Consider the following 24,687-nt stretch of genomic DNA (forward strand, 5'->3'; position numbering starts at 1 on the left):
CTACTTTTGATTTGTACTGCAACATGACAAATACCATGGTTCTACTTTTCTAGAGATAGGTACCATTATGATGGGCCGATGACTTGGGTTTTGGATCCCTTTCGACTACAAGCATCATCGATTCAGTATCATGGTATAGAAGCTGTCCCTTGGTCAGTAATACTATTGTTCTACGCCAGCTTTGGTGCATGTGAGGCACTATGGGTCGGTACTGCTGATTGTTTTAAATTCATATCCATCCATTCATGCATTTTTCGTCCTCACGTTTTGAATTCTGGTCAGTGGAGGATTTTGGACTTTTAATTTGTCATGTAATTTCATTTCGTCTCATTTCGTACCATTAGGGACTGATGCCCTAGATGTTAGGCCCCTTTAAACAACAAGCACCATCATCATCATGGATTATATCCTGTGATAAATAAATCCAATCCCTAATTCCTCTTCCTATAAATATTTGCCCCAATTTATACTCTTGAATTCCAAATTTATTTTCATATTATGATCTCTCCTACCTTTGAAAGCTCCACCAGGCTTATTCGACCGAGCAAGTGGCTGCGCGGTTTGGGTCATGTAGCTGTCAGCTTGTATTCAGGAGATAGTCGATCCTAATCCAACTGTCGGCAGCCCTGAAGATGGTTTTTGTGGTTTTCCATTTTCACACCAGGCAAATGCCGGGGCTGTACCTTAAGTAAGGCCACAGCCGCTTCCTTTCCACTCTTAGCCCTTTTCTGTTCCATCTTCGCCATAAGACTTACCTGTGTCAGTGCGACGTAAAGCAACTTGCAACCTAGTCGAGAGCATGCTGACAGGGTGTCTCATGTTAATAGTGAGAGGTGGTTCCATATGCTTCTGATGGAGCGAAGACCCCCAGACAAACATTTTAGTCAAGTGCCCTATACTTTTTTGTAGGTAGTGTATAAAAACTAAATGTAGCAATATTATTGGCCTGTCATTGGTCACAAAATTGAGTAATCTGGCTTTGATAGTTATTAGCTGAGGTACGTCTTTCTGTCTTGGCATACTAATGCACTTACAGATTGTTTTCATATTCAACTTCTTATTATCTTTTCACCAGAGCAGTTTTAATGAGTACTTAAATATGGTAGTGTTCTAACAGAATTGTGTTTAATTTTACTAGCAATGTAATTTTACATTAAATTTCTATATTAATGATTGTTTTAAGGAGTCAGACATTTAGATCATCAGATCCAAATTCCTACAATATTCCTGTAATCCTGTATATCAATAATGAAGTGGCTAAGTTTTTTATTTTTTTATTTCATAGAGAAAATTTTAGCAACACTTGAAAATGTCCTCTCTTTTTTTATCCTTCCAGGCTGCTGTTAAAAGTAAGAACCAGGAGTATCGGACGGAAACAGCACATATTGCCGAACTGATGAGTAAATTGAAAAGTGAGTCTCCAGATATTGCTGAAAAAGTCCATGAATTGCAAAAAATTGACAGGTATGTTATATTTTCAAGTGATTATATAAATAAGTATACAAGAAAATCTTCAAGAATCTGAAGTGACTTACCGGGCGAGTTGGCCATGCATTTAGGAGCATGCAGCTGTGAGCTCACATCCGGGAGATAGTGGGTTCGAATCCCACTCTCAGCAGCCCTGAAGATGGTTTTCCATGGTTTCCCATTTTCACACCAGGCAAATGCTGGGGCTGTACCTTAATTAAGGCCATGGCCGCTTCCTTCCCATTCCTAGGCTTTTCCTGTCCCATCGTCGCCATAAGACCTATCTGTGTCAGTTTTAAACCTAAGAATTTCATTTTTTGTCCGTATTGAACTGAGAAGGATGATAGGAAAAACTTAAAACGGTCCACCTTTTCAATACAAAAAGTTATATTTTTATTTATAACATGTATTTGTACTTGGAACTAGTTTCGACGCTGTGTTTGCGTCATCATCAGCCAAAATGTTGAGAGTGAAGGAGAATTTCCTGTTGTGTATGTTTATCAGGAACTCAAGGGAGACTTCATTAGTTAGTCGGAACATAGAAAAATGATGAACTCTTCTCAGAAGAACTCTTAAGGTTTCACTTTACTTTGTCCTGCCTGCTGGCTCCTCAGAAATGTGTGCGCGTGTGTTTTACATTCAGGAATCATCCAAGAAGAACACTTTCGCACTGCAAGATGTGTGGTTAAGGTTATTTTTAATTTGTATAACTTTTGTTTTCTCAACGATTCATTTGTTTCCTATATTCGTCCCTGTTTTTATCTCCTTGTAAGATGTGTATTGTTTAATGTAACGCCTTGTGTAACATAAATGCCTACATGCTTGCCTGTTTCCCATTTTGGCTGATGATGACGCAAACACAGCGTCGAAACTAGTTCCAAGTACAAATACATGTTATAAATAAAAATATAACTTTTTGTATTGAAAAGGTGGACCGTTTTAAGTTTTTCCTATCATCCTATCTGTGTCAGTGCGACGTAAAGCAAAATAGCTGAAGTGACTAAATAAATAAATAAATAAATAAATATATATGTGTATACAGTGGAACTTCGTTAGCACATTTTTGAAGGGACTCAAAATATTGGATCTGCTATGGAAAATGCTATAGGTCTATTGTATTTACAGTGTGTAAAAGTTTTTTTGACTGCGTCATAGGTGTACGCGTGAAATTGGCGACCTAGAATTAGGTACATGTACTACTACAGTCACAACATGAGCATAGGTTTGTCGGTAACTTACAGGGGGGGGAATAAATAACATAAAAATGAATTACAGTATATGAACTTTAATTCTAATAATACATCTTATCTTGCAGCTGAACACAAATATTTACACAGGTTTGAAATACATTTGTATGGTTGATTGCTTTGACGGTCTTAATTTTAAAATTGTACTGATTGTCCTGTATAATAAAGTCATTACTTCGTCATCTACTTTGAAACTACACATGCATCGCTTCACTATGTCTATTGCCTCAATCAGGAGTACTTGCACCTGCTATATCAGAGAACTTCAGAGAAAGAACAACAAGAAAAATGGTTCTGTAGCAAGTAGATGGAAGCAATATATGTATTGGAAATGGCATTGAAAAAGACTCGTGGACACCAGATATATTCGAAACTCCCAGTGTCACAAATGAAAAAGATGTAGACAGTATAGGATTGTATATTTAAAAAGTAGCTGAAGAATCTGAGAAAGCAAAAACACAGTAGGATGAACTGCTTGAAGTCCTTATGGAGAAAATTATTTGTTAAGATGGTACGTTGGATGAGAATGATGAGGATAGCGTGTTCCTACTTTGTCTGGTATAAAAATTGCACGAGGTTCCTGCTGAAAGAAAGTAGCGACTAAAAATCTGATATTATAGTAGCTATCTCATACCAACAGTTGCATCAGCCAGTGCCATGCAAAGGACTACCCAGGTATACAGGATTAGCACAGCAAAGTGCACATTAGTCTGGCCAGTATGCAGCATTTTCTGCAACTCACAGTACTCCATTGGTCCCCCTCAAATTTATTACACCTGTACAATATCCATATCTATTGGAAACCATAACCTGACCAGAATCTTCCAAAGGGAAGAAGAGGTGCATTTTGATGACTGATTTAATTTTGTAATGTAGATTTAATTTTGTTATTGTTATTATATATAAAAACTCACAAGGCACAACATGGTTCTGTTTCTTTTTGTTCATTCAGAATGGCCAATAATTATGAGAACAGCCAGACTTGTCAGAACTTACGACTTACCTCAAAGTTACAGCTAGAACAGTGGTTTAGACACCTGAAAGTAGTTGAAAACTTTCCTTTCGTCCATGTGCAATCTGTAAGCAAATTAAAGACTTCTCTCCAGTTTTCTTGATACTCGTGCATTGTCGTTGCCCTGCATTTCTTATATTTTGTAATATCTGAAGCCATCTCTTTTCAGTTTCAACACAGTTACTTTTAACTGTTAGGTTCTTCAGTATCAAGGGTTATGAATTTCATGTTGGTCCGTATTGAACCGAGAATAACATATGAATAATAACACAGTAGAGGTTTCCACCTGTTCAATACTAAGATGTATTTACAATATTTTACATGACATGGAACTAGTTTCGACCCACCTAGTGGTCATCATCAGCCATATTAAAGCATAAACAACTCTTGGCGAAATCCTAAAACATGTTATTTTAACGGTAAGAATTTTATGGATTTATAATTTATAAAGTGAAGTGTGGTAGATGAAATGAGAGATGTTAGTATGGTACAGGTGAGTAATAGTTAATAATTATACAAGGAATATACATACTAAGAAGTTTAGAACAAAGTAGAAATGGGGTGCTTAGTGTTGTAAAAATTATACACTCATGGAAATCAGTAGGTCCTTGTAATAAAGAATACAATGTAAAATGACACATATAAAAAAATTAAATATATGCAAGTATGTACAAAGTCTGGAGAGTAAAAAGTGATACTCTTTATATGCCGAGTCGGCTTGACACTGATCAGCTTAAGCAGAGAAATTAGGCAGTTGGTGTATTAAAGCTGTGTTGACGGGCAGCATTGTCGATTGTTGGATGTGAAGTTATTTTTGAATTTCTGGTTAAGAAGAAAGTGGACACTGCGCGTGGAGATATTAATTCTCAGTTCTTAGCGGAAACCAAATTGGACCTATTAAAACGGAGAAAAGCCGGTAAAAAACAAAGTACACGGAGAGAGGAAAAGGTTACCATAAAGTGAAAGGACGCTTACCTCGCGCTGCGGTGTGTGTAGTTTAGCTGATGGTGTGCGACTGGTGGCGGGAAGAGAAATGTGGGCAGAGAGGAGGGCAGGCGCGAGTGGGTTAGGAGGAGTGGAAGTGGCTTAAACAAAAACAGCCACTTAAGCAAACTAGAGATACAAGACTTTATCACAGTATTAAAACTAATCGTCAACAATAACTTCTTCACTTTCGACAATGTCATATATCAACAAGATGATTTGGCAATGGGGTCACCGGCCTCAGGCATTTTGGCAGAAATATACCTGGACTTCCTCGAATACACCAAAATTGACAATGAATTTGGAAACATTCTCTTTTGGGCCAGATATGTTGACGATGTCTTCGTAATCATGAATGAGAAATCAATTAACGCTTCCACCACCCTCTTAAGACTCAACAATATTGATCCCCATATCAAATTCACACTAGAATCCGAATCAAATCAAAAAATCAACTTTCTAGATTTAACTATCACTAGAAACTCGGATTCTTACAGTTATAAAATATTCAGAAAACCTACTCAAACAGCCTCCACCATTCGCCAAGATTCAGTGCACCCCCAGTCCCACAAACGAGCCACATACAACAACCTAGTTCACCGAGCCTTCAGCATACCTATGTCCAAGAAAGATCTAAAGAACGAACTTAACACAATCCGCGGAACGGCAAAATTCGACGGCTTCAGCAATCATTTTATAGGAAGGATAATCAATAAACGCAAACATCGCCCTAAAACTACCCTCAAAAAAGAAATGACTAAACCTCTTAACATTTTCCACCTTCACGTTCAACAATGATATCTACAAGTTAACCAATATCTTCAAGAAACAAGGCGTTAAAATAGCCTTCAAAACCAACAATAAGAACATGAACGTTTTACACATTACTTCACACATCAACAAGACCAGCAGATTTTTAAAATCAGGAGTTTATAGGATCAAATGCAACACCTGTGAAAAATCCTACATTGGGCAAACCGGAAGAAACTTCAATATTAGATACCACGATCACACTAACGCAATAAAATACAACAGGTTTTCAGCCATCGGCCAACACATGCAAGATTATAACCGTAATTTTACCAATATCGAACAGGACATGGACATCCTCGAATTAGCAAACAAGGGCCCTTTACTCAACATAATGGAAAATTACTACATACACCTAGACCAATACTTTAATGCCAGTCACAATCTCTATGGAATCTCAGAGAAACCGAACATACTCTTCGATCTATTTATCACTTTCCTCAGAAACAATAATGCAGCCAACCAAAACTCAATCCTAAGTTTAATCAAAGGTACTTTTCCGAGACAATTACCCTTTCTCCCGCACCCTTCAGCCTCGCCTTAAGCCTACCCCCCTCCCAACCCCCCCCCCCCTTTCCCTCTCTGCCCACATTTCTCTTCCCGCCACCAATCGCACACCATCAGCTAAACTACACACACCGCAGCGTGAGGTAAGCGTCCTTTCACTTTATGGTAACCTTTTCCTCTCTCCATGTACTTTGTTTTTTACTGGCCTTTCTCCATTTTAATAGGTCCAATTTGGTTTCCGCTAAGAACTGAGAGTTAATATCTCCACGCTTATGTGTCATTTTACATTGTATTCTTTATTACGAGGACCTACTGATTTCTATGAGTGTATAATTTTTACAACACTAAGCACCTCATTTGTACTTTGTTCCAAACTTCTTAGTATGTATATTCCTTGTATAATTATTAACTATTACTCACCTGTACCATACTAACATCTCTCATTTCATCCACCACACTTCACTTTATAAATTATAAATCCATAAGATTCTTACCGTTAAAATAACATGTTTTAGGATTTCGCCAAGAGTTGTTTATGCTTTAATATGGCTGATGATGACCCCTAGGTGGGTCGAAACTAGTTCCATGTAATTTAAAATATTATAAATACACCGTAGTATTGAATAGGTGGAAACCTCTACTGTGTTATTATTCACAGGTTCTTCAGTATGCCAAAACTAATTTTGAGTGTTTTCCGGGCTTGTAGGCCATGGTCCAGGCGCAATTGATTGTCCCGACGTTTCACCGATGACTCCGTTCGGCATTGTCAAAGGTTACAAGTAACTAATCTCATGTTTGTTCTGTATAGAAGATAACAATAAGTAAGATTCTCTTAGAATAAAATTTTGAATAGGTGGGTACAATAAACTTTATTCTAATAGAAACTTACTTATTGTCAAGGATTCTGACTGACTTCGATAGCAGCAAAGCTCTCAGTGGAATGAAGTGGTGGTGTAATTCCACCTCATTATTTAGTGCAGGCTACGGTATGTTGCTCGCCTATTGGTCTGCCATGCTTGGGGGGCGGTTGCTGATTGGCTGTTCTTCAGCCAATGGTTGAAGCATTAAGGAGCCTGATGTACATCGTCATGCCTTGGCGGAGACATGCAACTGATCACACGTTCTTTTTCTCTTCTGACTTGGCCATTGTGTCCTTCTGAATTTAAGGTTTTCAGGACTGAAAACCAGGCTTTGTTTACCTGTTCAAATTCCTCCTTACGGTTGAAGCTGTTCGTGTGCTTCAGAATTTCAATGGCTTCCCTATGTAGCCAGGCGTGATAAGACCCAGTAGTTGACAGTACTTTGGTGTCGCTGTACTGTATGTCATGGCTTGCTAACAGCAAGTGTTCAGTGACTGATGATCTATCTCCTTGTCCCAGCCGGCTATGTCTTTTGTGCTCCTTCAATCGTATGGCGATGCTGCGTTTTGTAGTGCCTATGTGCACCTGGGCGCAGCTGCACGGGATCATGTAGACACAGATTTTGAATATCCGTGCTTGGTTTCGCTTTCTGTGGTCAAATCTGATTTGTTTGACTTGCGATAGTAGCTGGTAATATGAGATGCAGTGTTTGAAATTCAACCGGTAAATGTATCGACCACGAACCTACAACGCTGGGGTAGTGAGGAGAGAAGTGATACTTCCACGTGGCGTGTCCCAGGTGGTGGATAGGGGGGTCCTAACCGGCTTGCTGGCGGACTTCAGGGAAATGAAACACTTCTCTGGACCAAACACATAACCCCCTGTGGGTGGGAGACACAGACAAAGAATACGCCCACAGTATCCCCTGCCTGTCGTAAGTGGCGGCTAAAAGGGGCGACCAAGGGATGATTGTATTAGAACCATGAAACTACTTGTGATTAGTAACACCACGCGGGGGACACCATAGGTCACTTTTACTTGCGCATAGTGCCACTATGTTCGGTACAAAATAGGTTTGTGATTAGTAGCAATAGAGTGCATTGCTGGCTTTTACAGTACCTGTGATTAGTACCACTTTAGGAGCAACACTATGGTTCTGCTTGCCTATGATTAGTATCCACTATATGAGGAACGCCATGGTGTAGTGCGGGTCCCTGTGGTGAGTACACATATGTGATGAACACCATAGGTCTGTATTACATGTGCGAATTTCATTACTTTTGAGTAGTACCATAATGTGTGGAATACTGCGATTCTATGCTACTTTTGATTAGTACCACAACATGACAAATATCATGGTTCTACTTTCCCCGCGATAAGTACCGTCAAATACAGTAGAGACAATATGTGACACTCTGCGAGATATCGAGGAACAGCTATTAGAGCTCTCTCTCTAGCAGATTGATCTGAGAACTACTGATTCTGTCATGAGAGCACGTGTATTTGTGTGTGAAGTTTTTGGTGTTATTTATGCGTTTTCAGTGAGTTGACATAATTAAATAGTAGCGTGTCATTCCTTGATATCGCCTCTCAACATGAGGGGAAAGGTATGTGCTGTGTTTGGCTGCAGTAACTGTGAGGTAGAGAAGAATGCGCGGTCTTTCTTCAGTTTCCCTCGTGACAAGAAAATGTAAGTAATATTGTGTTTGCATATATATTCTTCCAGTGACAAAGATACTTTTTTATAGTACTTGATAATCTTCTGACCTGCTCGACGCATATTTTAACTGGCTTAAAATATAATATGCATATTTTATTTTTCAGTGCAACAGTTAACCTTCAATACCGATGTGGTGTTGTAGGTGCGATCTGTGGGTTTGATTTAATTCAGGAAAATGCATATGCATATGAGTGTGGCTGGTTGAGTTCCAAGTTACCCCATTTGGAATGCCGTAATGCGTTGTCAAACACTGAAGAAAATGTGGGTGATTTAAGAAATGTAGATATTTTGTTGAAACAATATTATTATGCAAATTTGCTTTACCCTAATGTAATGGCATTATGGCAAGTATTGCTTATAGGGAAAGTTTGAATGTGTTTGAGGCTAAATTTATAGATTTTCTTTCTGTTAGTAGGCTTCAAGTTAAAAGGAAAATTGTCCAGCTCTTAAATGTAAATTCATTGACTCGTGTGTAAGGAATGTGCCGATATTTTTATTGACAAGTGTTTTAATATGATGCGACAATGCTTTTAAATGGGAAAAAGAAAAATCTAGCCGTGAACATTCAGGCAGGAATTCTAAAGCTTTATAAAGTAATGCATTTCACATCTTGATTATATGTCTAATTTCAATCTTTAAAACAGAATTGTTTTTGCAACTTTGAAGTTAATATCTTAGTAACACTTTCTTTCTAGACGTAATCTATCCATTTCCGTATATACATTTCCATTGCTATTTGAATTTAGCACGAATTTTCAGGTCAAGCCACTAGAAGCGCCACTTGCGACTTGTCTCCCCTTTTAACAAAGCTAAATCTGGAAGTGTCGCGTATTGTCTCTACTGTATTTGGTACCATTATGAGGCACCGATGACTTTGATTTTAGACTCCTTTATACGACAAGCATCATTTATTCTGTATTATGCTATAGAAGCAGTCTCTTGGTCAGTAATACTATTGTTTTACGCCAGCTTCGTTGCATGCGAGGCAGTGTGGGTCGGTTCCATGATTGTTTTAAATTCATATCCATCCATTCATTCTTCGTCCTCACGTTTTGAATTCTGGTCAATGGAGGATTTCAGATTTTTAATTTTTCATTACATTTCGTATCATTTCGTACCATTAGGGGCCGATGACCTAGCTGTTAGGCCCCTTTAAGCAACAAGCATCATCATCATAAATGTATCAATTGGCAGTAGTTCTGAAACTCGTGGGACTGTGTGACGAATTTGTATTCGGTTTAGTATTTTAGTGTTGTTCATAATGAGTAAAACTAAGTTCAACTAAGAAACGATATTATCAGTCTTCTGCTTAATTTCCTTGTTTTATACGATCACAGAAAGAGTTCAGTCAATCAGTCAATACTGATCTACATTTACGGCAGTCGCCCAGGTGCCAGATTCCCTATCTGTTGTTTTTTTACTAGCCTTTTCTTAAATGATGTCAAAGAAATTGGAAATTTATGGAACATCTCCCTTGGTAAGTTATTCTAATCCCTTGCTCCCCTTCCTATAAATTAATATTTGCCCCAATTTTTCCTCTTGAATTCCAACTTTATCTTCATATTGTGATCTTTCCTACTTTTAAAGACTCCACTCAAACTTTTTCTTCTACTAATGTCATTCCACGCCATCTCTCCGCTGACAGCTCGGAACATGTATTGAATAGGTGACATAATAAACTATTTAGCATGCTACATACCACTTAGTCGAGCAGTTCGTCTTCTCCAGTGTTAAGTGGAAACAGATGAGCAATCATCAAGATGTAACTTAGTATAAGTATTTAATTTCAGGGGAGATCATAACATATATTTGACTTGTATTAGTATTGTTTATAATCTCCCCCCCTTGCCGTTCTTTTTCATTATGTCTCACGACGCATGCGTGTGTTGTTAAAAATTTTCCGCTTTAGGATCTTCTGGATTTCTCTTTTTGAACGTTGGCAGGTATGATATTGCCAATGCCGATGAAACTGTTTTAGTGCCGAACGGAAATGGGCTTATGGTTTTAAAGGAGAGAAGCGTCAGCCGGGAAATCGTACAAGGGTGGGGGTCATTGTACTGTGTTGTGATACCCTATTGTCGTAGTATGTAGGGTAATGAGAATTTATAGTAATAGATAGATAGATAGATAGATAGATAGATAGATAGATAGATAGATAAAGCATACAGGTGGTAGAAGAAGAAGCACAATAAATACTATTAATAATAAACAATAATGACAAACGCGCAGTGACAAGGAACTAGGTCAAGAGAAAAATGTAGGGTTAAGAGAAAACAAAAAGTTAATAACGTAAATAACATATATTTAACGATGAATAAGTGAGTAATTAAACATTTCTCAACAAGATAGTAAATCCCAGACAAGAGTTTGCTAGACAATAAATTATATAGGGGAAACCTTAGAAGACAAGGAAAATCTGCCACATTTACAGTATAGAATATCAGAAATACATCAAGAACTGTATGAATAAGTATTAAGCATACAATAAAGAGTGATAAAACTCCAGTAAAAGGAAGCAACCTAAAGATCAAAAGAAAAGAAGGTGCAAAAAGAAAGGAAAGGGGAATGGAAGTAGGGATCAAACTGGGGAAAGTTTTCTCTTCACCGCGTTACGTTTCAACATGTTTTATTATTGCAGAAAGTAGCATTGGTCCTAGGAAGCAGATAATGTGAGATCAAAGTTCCATTGTCCGAAGTACAGTTCGTGTTTGAAAATACTAAGTAGGAATAAAGTCTTGCATATTTAATTTTGATGCCGTAATAAGTTGGCGAAAGCAAAGTTCAACCAGGGCTGATGGCCCAGTGAAGAATCTAATGTCAAAATAACATTATGATAGGTCTTGCTCGCCAAACAATCTGAAGAATTATAGTCCAGATGGTAATGACATTATAAACGTAGCACAGTTGTTCGGTGCTTCACCCCTCCGAGACGAAGGCAGACTCAATTAAGAGAGGGGGAGCCCGATAATATAAGGAGGTATAGAAGCGTCGAGAAGAATAGAGAAGTTGAAAGCCAGAACGTTCCAGAAATAAGAACGACATAATCACCTGTCCATTAGAGGTTAACACACAGCAAGAGAAGGCCGATGTGTGGAGAAGATGTCAGGTCACGTGTTAAGCGGAGTAGCAGACAGCAGGTGAGCAGAGCAGTAGAGTAAGTGAAGCAGCGGCAGCGTAGTGTAGCATGTAGAGGAGATCATAACAGTTGCAATGCACACAGAAGTGAGAGACTTCCTCCCTTTGTCATAGGAGAATTCGATAAGCCACGATGTTTTAAGGGCATCGGGCACTTTCAGTGCAAGTACAAGGCATCTAAAATTTGCAAACAGTACAGTAATCCAAAAAAATAAAGCATATGCGCAGGGGGGCCAGCATAATTTGTCCTCGTCTTTGAATCGTGTGTTTTTTCTTTCATTGCGTGAGGTTATTTTTGCCAGTGATTTAAAAAGCGCATTATTTGAATAATGTCATTTCGGAAATAGGTTGTTTTTTTTCCATGGGATGTGAAAGGTTTGAACTGTGAATTATGAGAGAAATGCCATGCGGGATTCGTACAAGGATATAGTCATTGTAATGCAAGCGGAAGCAAGAGACTTTCTTCCCTCTTCATAGGAAGATTTGATAAGCCACGATGTTTTAAGGGTATCGGGTACTTTCCATGGAAGAACAGAGCATCTAAAATGCATAGAGTACAGTAATCCAACGAATAAAGCACTTGCACTGGGGAGGCAGCATAGATTTCCCCTAGTCTTTGAATCGTTCTCCCCCCCCCCGTTGCCTGAGGTAATGTTCGTAATTTAGTTATCTAAATGCATTATTTGAATATTGTAAATGCACCTTGTTGGATACTTTTTGGAAATAATTTTTTCCAGGGCATTTGTAAGGTTTAAACTGTGAATCAAAGTTAATTGCATGTAGTAACAGGTCTTAGAAATGACTCAGCAAGGGTTGGCATTTCTGAATTATGAGTTGGCAGTTAATTCAAAGTCCGATTTTTGCGTACCCGCGACTTTGAATTAACTAGGTTCTACCGTACTGCTGTTGTCCAGTCAGTAGGTATCTAACATACTATGCTTATCCCATTACTCCATGAAGCTGTTTCATTCTTGCCTTCCCATTATATTTCACAATTTCAGGTCTGAATTCATCTATTCCTGCTACTCTGTGACAGTGTAGTTTATTTACCATCCTTTCCACTCCCTTGTTTGTAATTCCACTGACATCACTGTCCTCCTCATGAACTCCATTGTTTGGAAATTCAACCGAAAGAGTTCCATTTACATGGAATTTTTCAAAATGTCTCTTCAATCTAGCCAATAATTCCCTGGGGTCTACAGTAAGTTCATTGGATTCATCCAAAATTGTAATCATTTTCTTCTTTTCCTACCTTTCTACAATTCTTTATTACTGCCCAGATGATTTTCCCTGTCGCTTGACCAAGCCTTTCCAGGCTGTTACCAAAATCTTCTCATGATATCTTCTTGACTCTACGACGATTTGTTTTTCTTTATTATATGTGCTGTATGTACAATTCCCTATCTACACCAGTACCTGATTGAGCCATTTTTTATATGCCTTCTTGTTACATTTACAAGCTGACCCGATGATCCACCAGGAAGTTCACTTTTCCCTGTTTCTATTACAACATCCCTGTATGCCACCTATTATCTTTCTATATCCTGAACCTGTTGTCAGTTCTTTTAAACTTATAACTAATTATATCCACAAACGGGTGAGTTGGCCATGTGGTTAGGGGTGCGCAGTTGTGAGCTTGCATCCAGGAGATAGTGGGTTTGAACCCCACTGTTGTCAGCCCTGAAGATGATTTTCCGTGGTTTCCCATTTTCACACTAGGCAAATGCTTGGGTTGTACCTTAATTAAAGCCACGCCTGGTTTCTTTCTACTCCTGGCCCTTTCCTATCCCATCATTGCCATAAGACCCATCTGTGTCGGTGCAACATTTAAAAAAAAATGTAATTATATCCACTAGTTATCCTTTCCTAATAAGCCCAATGCATGTCACAGATCTCCCACTCATTAGGTGATATCTGATTTTTCTTTCCAATGAAGGTAACTATGAAAGGGGGTTTAACTCATTAATAATCCTTCAAGTGGCAACAGTGTTAATTCTGCAATTTTTGGTGTTAAAACTGCTCCTGCATCACACCTGCATGTTATTTCCTGCTTTCTACTGTGACAACTGCATTCACTATGTACAGAATGACTGAGAAATGATACCTAATTCACTATTAACTCGTCTGACTAATTGTGATAGTATATTAAATGTATGTCCCTTAAATTATGATCACTCCTTCATTGCATGAAGCTGGGCTGAGTAGCTCAGAGTAGAGTGCTGGCCTTCTGAGCCCAAGTTGGTGGTTTCAATCCTGGCTCCGTCGAGTGGTGTTTAAAGGTGCTGAAATAAATCGGCCTTGTGTCGCTAGATTTATTAGCATGTAAAAGAACTCCTGCGAGACAAAATTCTGATTCGTCGGCACCTCCTAAAACTGTAAAAGTAGTTTGTAGGACGTAAAACCATTATTACTACTGCCTAGATGAATTAAGTTCACAACATTGTCAACAAGTGGCACCGTAAGATGCTTGAGGCAAACAGCTGAGTGTATTAGTCATGCAAGCATATTGTGTGGCTATAAAACTGTGTTTGTGTTTTTACACTTCACTTCTGGAAAGTGGTCTCTTGACACTGTTCTAAGATTTTGATTAACATCACTCCCTCACAATTGAAATGCTCAAGTAATGTGAGACAATATTGCCCTACTGATTTACTAGTATTTCTGTGCAGGTTGCAACTACAGAGTCTGGCCTTTCAATTTGGAGGGAATCCATTGGGTGGTTTATAAGAATTAATTGTACCCTCGCTGTCACTTCCTCATATTACCTCATTGAAGGGGGTGGGATTTCTAGTTACATCATTCTCCAATTCTAGTTTCCCGGGTTTGGTATAGAAGTGCTCGTACCGGGCGAGTTGGCCGTGCGCGTAGAGGCGCGCGGCTGTGAGCTTGCATCCGGGAGATAGTAGGTTCGAATCCCACTATCGGCAGCCCTGAAAATGGTTTTCCGTGGTTTCCCATTTTCACACCAGGCAAATGCTGGGGCTGTACCTTAATTAAGGCCACGGCCGCTTCCTTCCAACTCCTAGGCCTTTCCTATCCCATCGTCGCCATAAGACCTATCTGTGTCGGTGCGACGTAAAGCTCATAGCAAAAAAAGAAGTGCTCGTCACTTCTTATCTTCAAACATTCCTTATTCTTGGAAGGGAGTTACATATTCATGATAAATTCATATTGATGCTTAAAAGCAGTAACATTTCTGAGCTGCTTTACAGTCAGAGGATTTAAGAGTTGCCTTTTGGATAAAGTACTCCCAAGCAAGAGATCATGGAACTTGTAGCTGTGTCACGCATGTGAATTTTGAATCTATAGTGAAGAAACTTCATAATAATGAAGGTTTCAGTTACTTTTCAGTCAGCGATATGTTGAGAAATGTTGTTTGTAACCCATACACTACTGTGTGGTTTTTCAGAAAGTGTTCTGTATACAGAGAAACTATTACAGATCATCAGTTTCAAGATTGTGATGTGAAGTTCAGAAGATGGAATAAAGTCTACACTTACAACAAAATAAAAGATAAAAGGCATAGGAAGATTCATTCAGAAGGTTGAAAAAGAAATGCAGTGTACTCTTGATATTTCGCATGCAGATAGTAATTCACTTTACGCTTAATTTGTGGATCTCATAATAGTTTCTTAAAAGTAGTACGCCATTTCCGTGTCCAGGATAGCTGACATATATATCAGAGCCCTGCAGCCAGGCCCACCGCACAGCACTTCAAACCCACGGGCTCCGGCAGCCCAGCCCGTGCGGTGCCATTCTCTTTTGACGCGGCCGCGTACTGGCCCACACTACTGGTCTCATACAGCCCACCGCAGTCCACCGCACTGGGCGGGCTCAGTGGAATAACATTGAGCACTTCTCCACAATAATATGTGCGCCATGCACAACGAAATGTTCGCGTCACACTACTGTTCGGATCGCTCACTCTACGAATTCCCGTACGCTAATAACACATTTCAAAGTAGGCTAATCGCATTTTGAAAATAAATGGTATAGATTTCTCCTGCACTGTAATAATAATAATAATAATAATAATAATAATAATAATAATAATTGAAAACAAACAGAAACTTTGTTATAAACTAATATTCATCTGCAATCGACTGAAAATGAATCTAAAGAACACAAAGCATATTCATGGGACTTCATTCGCGTTTACCTCAAAATAAAAGACAAACTGAAATGACGTGCAATATGCCAACAACAAAAACAAACCTGAACATAGCTTTTACTTAGTGTGCGTAGTTTATTGGTCATTTCTAATGGCGGTGGAATGGAATTACTGTGAATGGAAAGAAGAGCATCAACATTGTCTGGTTGCAGAAGAGACCGTCGTGCGTTGAGAATGAAGCCCGCTGAACTGAAATTTCTCTCTGAAGCTGAACTTGTTGCTTGCATACATAATACTTAGCGATCTGGTGAAATTTTGGATAGTTTTGTTCATTTGTTCTTCAATAGGACACTATATCTATCTTCTTCCATTCCACAATTTTGCTTTAAATATCTTTCCAGCTCATCTCTTGGAATAGGAGCATCACGAACTTCAGTCCACGAAAAGAAAACTTCATTACTTTGGCAGGTTGTGGCATAGTCGTGGAGTCTGATGACACGCAAATATTAGAATACGTGTCATTCAAACACACCTTGTTCATAAGATTTTTATCTAATCCCAAAAAGACAAAATCAGTCCGACTCCTTTAATCTATACGGTACTAATACAATAAAGAGAAAGTGCGAATGTTTTAAGTTTGTGTATATCTGGAGGGTAATCTTAGAAACTACTGGAACTATTCTAAAAATCCTTTTACTAATGTAAATATACATTATCCCTGAGGGACATGGGCTGTACGTTATTTTCAAAACAATTTGGGGTGGGGGGGGGGGGTGACGGGAAAAATATAAAAATAATAGGCTACTATAGGCGAAATATCGAATTTGTCGTGCAAGGTCGAGACAAAGATCATTTTCAGCCCCTTGACACAAAGAACAAAACTCGGTAAGCCCTACAGGCCCGAAAACCATGTTTTAATGCCTAAAACCAACCGTTATGAAGATATTGGCATCACACTACCTCTGCTCTCGGAATCGGACAAAGAAATGAACTGCCCCAACCATGGCAACGTCAGCTCCAGGATTCTGCAGCAGCGAGATTATGCGTGCACGTTCGGGCATAGCTGTCAACGAAAACTGGTACACACAATCCCTGAACATATCTAAAGTATATCTAAAAACTTAATATGTTACAGATGTGAAGTGGTATTTATAATCTCTTTTAAAAATAAAGAGACATATATTATTCTGTTTTCGGAAAAAACACTTAAGGGGGTAGGGGGTAAAAAGGACTGAAATGTGGGTTGGCGTGAATTTTTAAGATAAACATATCTAAATTATATCTCAAACACTTCACATGTTACAGATGTGAAAATTGATATTTTTAATATTAAAAAAAAAAAAAAAAAAAAAACGGGTGAGTTGGCCGTGCGGTTAGGAGTGCGCAGCTGTGAGCTCACATCCGGGAGATAGTGGGTTCGAACCCCACTGTTGGCAGCCCTGAAGATGGTTTTCCATGGTTTCCCGTTTTCACACCAGGCAAATGCTGGGGCTGTACCTTAAGTAAGACCACGGCCGCTTCCTTCCCATTCCTAGACCTTTCCTATCCCAGCGTCGGCATAAGACCAATCTGTGTCGGTGCGACGTAAAGCAACTAGCAAAAAAATATTTTAAAAATAAAAAAACGGGTATTATTTTGTTTTTTGGAAAAACCACTTAACGTGGGGGTAAGAGGGACTGAAAAGGGAATTGAATTTTATTAGGGTACTGATATCTCCAAAACTAAAGTTGTTACAGACGTAAAAATTGGTATGTAGAGTCTCCTTTAAAAAGGAAGAAATATGTTTAGGTTTCGTAAAATCCACTTAAGGGGGATGAAAGGACTGAAATATTAGTTGAATTATTTGTATGAGGATACTTATATCTATAAAAAAAAAAACTAAAGTTGTTGCAGGCATGAAAATGGGTATAAAATCACCTTTAAAAATAAAAAACCCCACTTATTTTTGGGGGTTAAATCAACTTCGGGTAGGGGGGGGGGGGAAGGAGGGTTGAAATAGGTGTTGAATTCTTTTCATGAGGATACAAATATCTCAAAAACTGAAGATGTTACAGTCGTGATAATTGGTATTTGCCAGCTCTTTTATCAATAAACACATATTTTTTGTTGTAGGAAAACCACTTAAGGGACTGAAAAGAATTGAAAAAGCAGGTGAATTTTTAAAATGAGTACCGGAATATCTACAGTGTATGTCAAAAACTTTACATGTTACAGACATGGAACTTGGTACTTGTGATGTCCTTTAAAAATAAAGAAACATGTCTTTTTTTGCTTTCGGAAAATCCACTTAGGTGGGGGTGGAGGAAGGGTTGATAAAGGGGTTGAATTCTTTTTATGCGGATACTTACATCTCAAAACCTGAAGATGTTACAGATGTGGAAAAATGTATTTGGAATCTCCTTTAAAAATACACTTTTTACTTGAGAGAAGACGTTCTCACGTGTACAGTTTTATGTTGCATGGTCGTCTTAGCCCCAAGGGGCAATACCACAAACGTGGTTTACAAAGAGTTTCTGTGGTAGATTTTTAGTGAGGTTTTATGCTTTAGGGAATTTCAGACAATGTCTTAGTACAGTACTGAGGAACGATTACTTTTATCAAATTACGAAATCCACGCGAGATGCAGCGGGTAACTGCTAGTGTATACATAAAATTCACCGCAGATCGTACAGCACATAAAATTAGCATCTTTCCCATCACCGTCAACTGCAGCTTGAATACCAACCAAATACGACTTTTAGGTTTAGTTTCCGGTTCAGAAGTCTTGTGTTGTGCGGTTTTTAGTTCGTTTGTTTCTTCTTTTTTTTACTTCACGTTTTTATTTTGCCACGGTTTCTTTTCTTTTGGAACTACAGTCCACATTCGTTTCCGATAACAGGATAGACGGTGAAGTCAAATTGAAAACCAAAGCGAACTTGATCGTCTACACTCGACTGTAATGCAACGTACTCCGCTGACACGCAGTACGCTGTACACATTGAAACAGTCAGCCCATGGAATTACCACAGCGCTGTCCTTGGCTCACCGCGTATGAATGACAGAGCGCTGGCCCAGACCGGCCCATGCGATGACGCCACAGGCTTCGTATGTTCGAGCATTTCAAAGCCCATTGCAATCTATTGCCGAAGCAGCTCATGGGCTGGGCCAGTCTGCAGGACTCTTGATATATATTTCCCGTCTAGATTTCGGGGCTTATTATTGTTATTTTCATAAAGATTTTTATTGTGGGATTCAAACGCTATGTAAATCTATCATCGGAATTGATGGACATCGCCATCTGACGTTTCAGGGAATTGCAAGAAAAGGGATAATTCTACAGCTTAGCACTTTAGCGTCGACGTGTACATTTGCTTTTTTCGTGGTAAACTGCGGAAATGCACTATACATTTTTCAAGTTGTTGTGGGCTACGGATGTTTGTAATTTCATTCGTAGATGATAATCAAAGACATAATTTATGTTCAAAGTTACTATTTTTGTGTCCCCCCATTGGGGTGACATATGGTTGTTAGGTTGACTATGCAACATTACCTTTGTTGTTGTGGAACACTGTGCTCTGTGTTGTGAGCTGTTGGTTTACGCGCCTTTAAACGAGTTCCTTGTAATTTAGAGTGTTGTGACAAGAATTTAATTCGTGTTATCCGTTTCTGTGTTGAGTAAGCCATGATTACCGATAGAGAGATAGAAGAAACAGCTTGAAGAGGGTTCGAGTATTGAATCAAGTGATGTTGACATTTAGGATTGGTAGTGTGATGCCACCTAGTTGGAATTCGACAGTAGTTTGTGTAATGAGGACACTAGCAAAAATTCCAGTGCTGCATGGGGCGATGATTCAACCGAATCACCTGCCAGTGACTATTACTGGGGAACATTCTCAGGTTTGCAGAAACATTTTTTATTCACATGAAGGCTAAATGCTAAATCTCAACCAGTATGTAAGAATAAAGCAATAATAGACTCCAAACCACATTATTTTCCTTGCCATTAATAATTGAATTCTGATGGTTGCATATGTCGCCCCATACGGGGTGACAAATGTCAGAGAAATTCCACTGTCTGTGGCACAATGCACAGCGTGCTGAGAAAGGAATGGGCATTGCGCTGCACTCTATGCACACCTAACGTGAACAATGGAAAATTCTAAATTCCCGTAGAGGGAATTAGATATTTTTCACCAATAGAGCATGTCAAAAACATATCAGATGTAAGGCTTTTCAGCCGTTTGCTCTATTAACCAGCGTTTCGTCTTAGGTCTGACACTAGACTCGTCAGAGTGGGATGTGTCAGACCCTACCCACTGACGCTGGGTGTATGCAGGTGAGCTTATCAGAAGCCTATTTATGAGGCACAGTCTGATAACTGCATACGGGAGGCGGGCAATAATTCCATTGTGGAGATTTATCTAGACTATCACTCGAATGCGCTTCAATCACGGAAGTTTTAGAAGTCGCCTTTATCGCATCAACGTAGTGGACACACCATACAGTTCCTGTGATGCCCAGTCGATTCAGGACATAAACCATCTCTTTTTTGCATGTGCACATTACCACCAACAGCAAAATGTGTTTATTACAGCTCTACTTCATGCTAAGCAACAGTTACCAACCTGTATAAATACACTACTGGCGACCAAAAACCAAAAAGTGTATACTATTATTGGGAACTATTTAAAAACAACTTGTCTACAAATTTGATTGATTTTCTATGGAAATGTATGTGATTTTAATGTAATGATGTGCAACATCTATGTCTTTTATATGTATATATATTTTACACTGTGACAATGACTTGTAATGAATTGTAAAGTTCAAACTAGTGTGCTGTAATATCCAGGTGGCTGTTTGGTCTGTAACTGATCTAAAGCCAAATATTTTTTTTAAAAAAATGTCCTGAAATTAGTAATTAATAATAACTAATTCACCTTCGACAGTATCATATACCAACAGGATGGACTGGCAATGGGGTCGCTGGCTTCGGGGATCTTAGCGGAAATATATCTAGACTACTTAAAACATACAATAATCGATAACGATGACACATTTTCTAATATCCTATTTTGGTCTAGATATGTCGACACTTTGGTAATACTAGATGATAGGATTACTAGTGCTAACACCTCTTGACAACCTCAATAAAATAGATCCAGATATTAAATTCACCCTTGAGTCGGAATCCAACAAACAAATTAACTTTCTAGACCTTACAATAAACAGGCTCCCATTTTCTCTAACATACAGTATTTATAGAAAACCCACACAAACCGCAATAATCATAAGACAGGACTCCACACACACACACACACACACACACACACACACACACACACACACACAAATGCGCTACTTATAACAGCATGGTCAACCCCGCATTTAAAATACCAATGTCAAAAGCAAACTTAAAGAAAGAACTAAACACCGTCCGTTCCATTGCCAAATTCAATGGAGATAACGACTATTTCATTGATAGAATAATAAATAAATTCAAGTACCGACCTAACACAACGCTAGAAAAAGGAAAACACAACCTTACTGCATATTCCACTTTCACCTTTAATGAAAATGTTTACAGTGTCACCAACATCTTTAAGAAGCATAATATCAAGATAGCCTTTCGTACCAACAATAGGAATGTTGAAATAATCCACAACTCTAACACAAACAAAAATAACACCTTTTTGAGGTCAGGGGTATACAGGTTTAGTCGCAATAATTGCAATTCCATATACATAGGATAGACCGGACGTAACTTTAAAATCAGGTACATGGAACACGTTAATGCCATTAGACATAATAGGTTTTCGGCAGTGGGCCAACATACGCATGACACAAAACATACTTTTACTACAATAGACCAAGACTTGGAGATTCTTAGAACATTAGGAAAAGGCCCTCTCCTGGATGTCACCGAAAATGGCTTTATACACCTTGATCAGTTTTTTAACCCTAATTTAAACTTAAATGAAATTTCTGAGAAATCAAATATTCTTTATGACTTCCTTATTACGGTTCTTAAACATGTTAAGCTTACGAAAAAGCATTCAATCTTCCACGTATTACATAACACCTTACCTTGCTACACGTTCCCACCACACAGCCCTCCAGACCCACCCCCAACACCTCCCCTGTAGGCGTTTCCTCTCCAAGCCCCTCCCTTCCTGTCCTCCCCTCCCCTTACCACATCACTCGCAAACCTGGTTCAGTCGCCTACTCCTCTCCACAGTATAAGCTTCCCGGCACACTGCAGCAAGGCGAGTCTCCATCGTTTGATTGTCTATATCCATGCTTCATTTGACTTGCCCTCTACAGAACTCCAACTCAAATCAGCTCTCTGTTTTCTTTAGGTTTTACGTTCCGATTGAACCGAGGAACCTCGGTCCCACAATAAAATAGGACCTACATGTACATTCTAATACCCACAGCACAACTTCAAATTAAGAAGACCATGCCACCAGCAGTGATCGGAATATTCCTCAGTACCGTATTATGAACAAGATTTTAATGTGTCCACAAAAAAATTATCACATCAAAGCAAAAATTCACAGAAAGTGCTCCAGCTCATGTACAAGACTAATACGCTATTAACGTGTAGCTACCTGTAGACATTTTACAGGAACTATTCTAAATGTGATAATTCACTTATTTTATCTTGTCTGTGTGTCTTGTTGCTAAATGCAAATCTATTCACTTGCTTGGTTTTATCTATGGCTGATGATGACATTGTATACGTGTCGAAACCGGTATCATTGTAATTAAAATGAAACTATGTGCAACAGTTACGTATTGAAAAGGTGGATTCTGTTATATAAAATTACTTTTGTAATTCTCGGTTCAGTACGGAACGGCCATGAAGTTTATAACTTTAGAAACCAGGCCTTGTTTCGCGTATCTTTTCCTGTAGTTGGTCTAGGAGGTTTGCATAGTACTGCCCCGTAATTGTTTGGCCAGTAGGAAGATAATCTATCAGCAGAATGCCTTTTGCATCCCAGAAAACTGAGGCCATGACCTTTCCGGCCGAACGTACTGCCTTCGCTTTCTTTGGTGGTGGTGAATCAGCATGTTTTCACTGTTTTGACTGCTGTTTTGTCTCTGGGGTATAGTAGTGGACCCAAGTTTCATCTGTAGTCACAAACCGGCGCAAAAAATCTTGTTCGTTTTACTGAAAACGGGCCAGACTTTGTTCGGACATTTTCTATCTGATGCATTTCTTGTCCAATGTCAAGAGTCGTGGCACCCATCTTGCAGATAATTTTTTCATACCCAATTCTTCGGTTAGAATATAATATACCCATTCAGAAGACATCCCTACAGCTTCAGCAATCTCCCGCACCTTCATTCGACGATCCTCCATGACCATTTTATGCACTTTTGCGATAAATTCTGGGGTCGTAACACTTTTTGGCCGTCCACTACGCGGATCATCATCGAAGCTCTCCCGACCAAATTTAAACTCGCTGATCCACTTGGCAACAGTTGAAAATGAAGGAGCAGAGTCCCCCAGTGTGTTCTGAAAGTCGGCATGAATTTCCTTTGCTTTCATACCTTTCTTTACAAAGTATTTATTCACTGCTCGAATCTCAGTTTTTTCCATTGTCACTAATCACTACGTGGGAACAACAACAAAGAGTCATCACTACCACACTCCTGCAGCTAGAGCACTGACGCGCCACGTGTTCACTCACAAAGGACATGTGATTATTGCGCGGGAACCTCGTTGCTCTAGCACTGACATCTAGCGGTGATTCCAAGAACTTTTCAAACCGTCCTTGTAACACTTTATTACACTCCCTAACTTGAGTTTGTCTTGTATTTGATGAAGACTACCTATTCCCTTATATCATTGGCATAAATAATCACTCACGAGAATATAATGTAATTTAAGTCATTCTGAAGACTTAAACACACACATCTACCAATATAGGCTTTAATTACAGACATCCTAACCTTATTATTTATTTATAAACATGATTTTAGAAAAGCTTAGCTTTTTCCGTCACTTTTCGGAATGATGTTTATCATTTGGTCATCCTCTACAGCTCTGGATTCTGGTCATTCTGCTTGGCCGACTTTGTTGACGTCATTGTGAACCAGGGGTCATCTGAGCCATGTCGGTCTAGCTCGCAATCATCCAGATATTAGACTTCCAATCTTCTTAGCAAGCCTTCAAAACCTCTATTGAAAATACAGAATACAATGATGAGATCAGCTGTGACATTATAACACTTTCAAAGCTTTCTATCATAAATTATCTAATTGGATTCCGCTAAATATAACTTTGTATACTAGCAATGTTTCTATCAGATCTCCAGTATGTCTGCAGAAATTTCAATTTGTTATCATAAAGAATGGCTGTAATAGTTGGCTATCGTCTCTAGTGCAATATAGCGAATGTTCTTTCTTGAAATCACGGCCTTGTCATTGCTCTTCAAGCTTGCCGCTGCATATCAGTTTATTTGGTGTATTTTACTATTTTACGCAAATTGATTATATGCATCCTTTAGCTTTTCTTTCTTATTTTCTTCTCAATTTTTAAGAATTTTATGCGATTTTTCTCCTTCAGAACATGTCCATGCAGTTGAATTAGGCTTTCATTTGTAATTGTAAACAGTATTGTTCTTAACTATTCGAATATCTATTTTGTCTTGGTCACTGCCAACACGATTTTATTCATTCCGACTTTGCGTTACTCTCAATTCCTTGACATCTTATGTAATTTATTCATTGTGTCTAATTTCATTACTAGTAATCGCGTCCATCTTAATTAGATTGAGCTTGATTGATGGAATAGTGGAATGGCACAGTAATAATTCTTACTGTAACTACCATATTAACTTGCATAT

General features: G+C 38.7%; 1 protein-coding gene across 1 annotated transcript in view; it reads left to right on the forward strand.

Annotated features, from left to right (window-relative positions):
• Positions 1-24,687, forward strand: part of LOC136864121 (dolichyl-diphosphooligosaccharide--protein glycosyltransferase subunit 1) — a 271,291-nt gene that overhangs the window by 219,377 nt on the left and 27,227 nt on the right. Inside the window, exon 9 of the mRNA XM_067140725.2 lies at positions 1,337-1,464. Within this exon, the coding sequence (XP_066996826.2) occupies positions 1,337-1,464 (128 nt within the window). The remainder of the gene's footprint in view (positions 1-1,336; positions 1,465-24,687) is intronic.

The sequence above is a fragment of the Anabrus simplex genome, chromosome 2, assembly GCF_040414725.1.
Source record: "Anabrus simplex isolate iqAnaSimp1 chromosome 2, ASM4041472v1, whole genome shotgun sequence".
Lineage (NCBI taxonomy): Eukaryota > Metazoa > Arthropoda > Insecta > Orthoptera > Tettigoniidae > Anabrus > Anabrus simplex.